Raw genomic sequence first — 4,667 nt, forward strand, 5'->3', positions numbered from 1 at the left:
TAGAGGCTCTCAAGAGCCTGTGTCGCTCACCTTGATCTATGTGCATATTAAACAATGGACACAGATAAATTCATGACAAAATTGTGTTTTGGTGATGTGATGTGTTTGTAGATCTTACTTTACTGAAAATTCTTGTTGCTACAATTATCTCTATTTAAAATGAACTTGGCCGAGTACAGTGGACAATATTTTCTAAAAATTTACAAAAATTTATGAAAATTGTTAAGAAATGACTATTAAGGGCAATAACTCCTTAAGGGGTAAACTAACAATTTTGGTCATATTAACTTATTTGTAGATCTTACATTATTGCTGTTTACAATTTATCTCTATCTATAATAATATTCAAGATGATAACCAAAAACTGCAAAATTTCCTTAAAATTACTAATTCTGGGGCAGCAACCCAACAACATGTTGTCCGATTTGTCTGAAAATTTCAGGGCAGATAGATCTTGACCTGATCAACAATTTTACTCCTGTCAGATTTGCTCTAAATGCTTTGGTTTAAGAGTTATAAGCCAAAACCTACATTATACCCTTATGTTCTATTTTTAGCCATGGCGGTTGGTTGGCAGGGTCAGGCCACACATTTTCCAACTAGATACCCCAATGATGATTGTGGCCAAGTTTGGTTAAATTTGTCACGTCAGTTTCAGAGGAGAAGATTTTTGTAAAAGTTTACGGACGAAGGACGCCAAACGACGGACGCCAAGTGATGAGAAAAGCTCACTTGACCTTTCAGGTCAGGTGAGCTAAAAATGAGATTAAGTACATCATTTAAAAAATCTCTTATCAAAACAAAATCATCTCCCTTAGCTGATTTCAAATCTGTTACACCAGCCTGTCATGATCAATAAAAAAAATTGAGAGACAGGAAAAAACTATCCAGAATAAAAATATCACATGACTTGAGCCATCAAGACTTGCTTCTTAACTCATAATAAACTAATATAACTAAAGGAACCAGAATAGCCACAACAATAATCACTAAAACAATAGTCCACCATCGAACACCACAGTCTACCCAGTTGACCGCTGCAGGTTTTTTAGGAAAAGGTTGTATTCGTCGACTAGTAAGTAATGACACAACTTCGTCTAATGAACTATTGTCACCTCTTGTTTTTCGTATTTTAGATAAATCTTTGTCCATATTTTTCAAGAATTCTTTGGCTTCTTTTGACTGGCTACGAAAAGTGTCATTAATGCTAATAGTTCTAATGACTTGACGCTGAGTTTCTGGGTCACTAAGGTCATGTAAAGAATCATTATCTGTTTCAGATGATCCCATAAAGCCAACATTCTCTTCCGTTTCATCAACAATAGTCATTCCATTTGTAATCTTATTATCTTCTTCTTCCTCTTTTTGTTTGTCCAGCATTTCTGTTAAAAATGAGTACTGTTTCACTGGGATTTTAATTGAACGACGGCTATAAAAGTCTTGGTCTGTAATAAAGTTATTCACCCTCTTCAATTCAGCTACCTATAAAATACATACAAAAATCAATGACAATTAACTATATAGTTTCAATCAATTTTTATTTTTATATAATTAAAAATCAAATTAAAATAAATAATTGTAGCTATTTCATTATTTGTCCAACATTACGATTAGCACTAATATTTGTTGCCATTGAAAGTGTCACCAGTCTGTTCATGCTTCATGTAATGTACATGATTTGCTGTTTTTACCCAATTTTCTGATATCAAATTTGTATCTTTAGTTTGCATGAACCTTTGATGTCATTTTGTAATGTTATTTTCAAATATTTCGGAATTGCTGAAATTTGATATTTATTAATCATCAGTTACAATGTAACATGGTTAAATATATGTTTCTTAATATCAAATTTGTTTGAATTACATTGTAAGTGCCTTCAAATGTAAGAGTGATTTGATTTGAAGGAATAAATATGTGCTGATATTTGTCATTATTTGGACTATAACAACTTTACTAAGAATGCATTTTGTTTGCTCTGAATTTACTGAAGAAGACCCTGAAACTTTATTGGTTTTGTGTTTAACATGTTTAATGACTTTGTAATCAAGTTTTGGCAAGTGTACATTATTCCTATAAGTTTAATTTGCTGTCATTGTCTCAAAATAAAATGAGACAACATTTTTTTTATGTTGAATAAATCTTAATCATGTTTTGGATAGTGTATTGTTAAAAAAAAACTAGATGTGTCAAAGCGACACGAATGGCCCCGTCCCAAAAGTTGAAAAATCTGCAATTTCAATAACACATGTGGACACAAACATGATGGTAGTCTCACATTGATATGTTAATAATTTTAAATTAACTGTTAACAAAACTCAGCACAAAATGTGGAGGCCTATAGAAAAAAAGTCTGAATAACTGTTAACAAAACTCAGCTCAAAATGTGGAGGCCTATAGAAAAAAAGTCTGTATAACTGTGATTTTCAACAATTTTCAAAGTTGTAAACCCTTAATTTTGGCAAAATTTAATGGAGAGGAACAAAACTTAAACTTGAACTGTAACTCATCATTGTTAACTCACAAACCAAAAATCAGCTAATATCTGAAGGCATTTCGAAAAAAACTCTGTATAACTGTGATTTTCAACAATTTATTACTACATGTATATGGCACCGACAACTTCGTTGTGGGACCATAAAAATCAGTTTCTAAATAAAGTGAGATTCTGTCAACGAATTTTTTTGTTGTGTTCGATAAATCTTAATCATGTTTTGGTTAGTGTATTGATATAACTTTATTTCATTGTTTCAAAAATAAAGTGTGATTCTGACAACATTGTTTTAATGTTGAAAACATTTTAATCATGGTTTTATTAGTGTATTGCTATAATGTTTTGTTTCATTGTTTCAGATTAAAGGGGCCAAGCTGTAAAAAACAATTTTCTTTTGTGTTTTTCATTTAAAATCTTCAATTTATTACTCATATATATCAAGCTTAATACATGCAGTATTTACATCAAAGCAAATAAAAACAACATCATGGTTTTCTAATTATTCAACTGGAATTTGCTTTAAAATTGGGTGCAACGTGTATAGTCGCCGTCAGCTGAAATTCGTAGCGGTTATCGGTAAAAATAATCTAAACTATCAATCGCGTTCACTCGAGATAATAGTTTTTCACATTCCATTCATAAATCGCAGAAAGAAAAACCACTACTGACCTACCTTTTAAGTGATCGCACTGTAATAATCCTGACCTTCACTTTTTCATAGACGATTTTGAATGGTGGAATCAGCCATTGTTTTTACCGGAAGTGTTTCCGTGGAGTTCAATTTCATAAAATTTGCATAAAGCGCGGGAAACCTTATCACATCAATGAAAGGAACATTTCAGGAAACTGCGTACAGTGACGAATGTCATATGTAAACAAATGATCCTCATAGAAACGAAGATGGCGGAATTACAATGGAAAATATTCTGGAAAATGTGAAGGTCAAGATTATTAGTGTGATCACTTAAAAGGTAGGTCAGTAGTGGTTTTTCTTTTAGCGATTTATGAATGGAATGTGAAAAACTATACCTCGCGTGAACGCGATTGATAGTTTAGATTATTTTTACCGATAACCGCTACGAATTTCAGCTGACGGCGACTATAGGTTGCGAACAGACTTTGGGTGCAAACGTGGGAGGTGCGAATGTGTAAAAATTTTATAAACGAACCGGACATCCAAACTGTAAGGAAAGACTTTGTAACGTGTCTCCATCAGTGATTTTCCTATCAAACAAAAGTGGTTCTTTTTTCTGTTTGTTCTTTTTAGTTTGTTGGTTCCTGGATCGCATTTCAGACATTTCATATTCAACGATCTCATCCTCCTCGAGGTCTGCATCGCCAAATACGTAGACCCGGGATTTTTTAACATTTTGGACTTGTGCATATGGATAATCTTCATTTTTTTTAATGAGAGATCCCCGGTCGTTTGGTCTTGCATAACCTCTACTCATGCCAATCGCAGACTTTATGATTTTGTGTTAAACTGAAGTTACAATGTCATAAACCCTGTCATCGTGTTGATTTTTAGTTAATCCGTCTGACAAGTGACATGTCAAAGTTGAGCGGAAGTGCTTGGCAAAAATAGTTCATTCAGATGTTTTCTACTTTTATCTTGAAGGGAAAGGTAACATCAATTACTTCCGAAAAACATGGGAAGGTCTATTAACAGGACAGATAAAACCAGGACACTTTTTTTCGATACGTTTTTATCTGTAACTTTTGTTTTACTCAACATATGGTTAAGATTTTAATTGTATAATAAAGAAGAAAGTATTTACTAACATTATTATTAAAAAAAACATATAAAAAAAATTAAGAAGTAAGAAAAAATCTGCCAGGACAGTTATATTTTAAGAAAAAAATGGCTGAAATTGCCGTGAAAAGTTTACTTATAATTGGAATATTTTCTCCAAAACAACTGTCTGGCATAATATTTTGGTACGATTGTAAAGTTTATGGAATATCAAGAGATGGTAGAGAAGGAAAATCTACAATGTTGTCCAATGCCAGTGGTTTGGTGTGAGTAGGTGGTTGTGAGTACTGAGTAGGTGTCTTCAGTGCATCACGGTATGGCGTTGGTGGTTGGTCTTGTAGTTTTATAGTTGCCTGTTGAGTGTAGTTCAATGAGTATGGTAGTATGGCTGGTAGTCTCATGAAATGTACTGGAGTACAGGGT

The 4,667-nt window shown here is 32.9% G+C and overlaps 1 protein-coding gene across 1 annotated transcript; it reads right to left on the bottom strand.

The window, feature by feature from the left end:
• Positions 1–769: 769 nt before the first annotated feature.
• On the bottom strand, positions 770–4,060 carry LOC143071605 (lysM and putative peptidoglycan-binding domain-containing protein 3-like). The gene is made up of 2 exons (XM_076246025.1): positions 3,661–4,060; positions 770–1,482 (listed from the first exon to the last, which is right to left on the bottom strand). Exons 1-2 carry the CDS (start codon positions 3,940–3,942, stop codon positions 919–921), a joined length of 846 nt encoding a protein of 281 aa, XP_076102140.1. The 5' UTR covers positions 3,943–4,060; the 3' UTR covers positions 770–918.
• Positions 4,061–4,667: the final 607 nt, after the last annotated feature.

Source organism: Mytilus galloprovincialis, chromosome 4, assembly GCF_965363235.1.
Source record: "Mytilus galloprovincialis chromosome 4, xbMytGall1.hap1.1, whole genome shotgun sequence".
In the NCBI taxonomy this organism is placed as follows: Eukaryota; Metazoa; Mollusca; class Bivalvia; order Mytilida; family Mytilidae; genus Mytilus; species Mytilus galloprovincialis.

Coding starts and splice junctions, on each gene's coding strand:
- LOC143071605 (XM_076246025.1), bottom strand. CDS start 3,942: ATGAGTAGAGGTTATGCAAGACCAAACGACCGGGGATCTCTCATTAAA. Junction 1,483..3,660: donor CCTTACAGTTTGGATGTCCG/GTTCGTTTATAA, acceptor TGTATTTTATAG/GTAGCTGAATTGAAGAGGGT.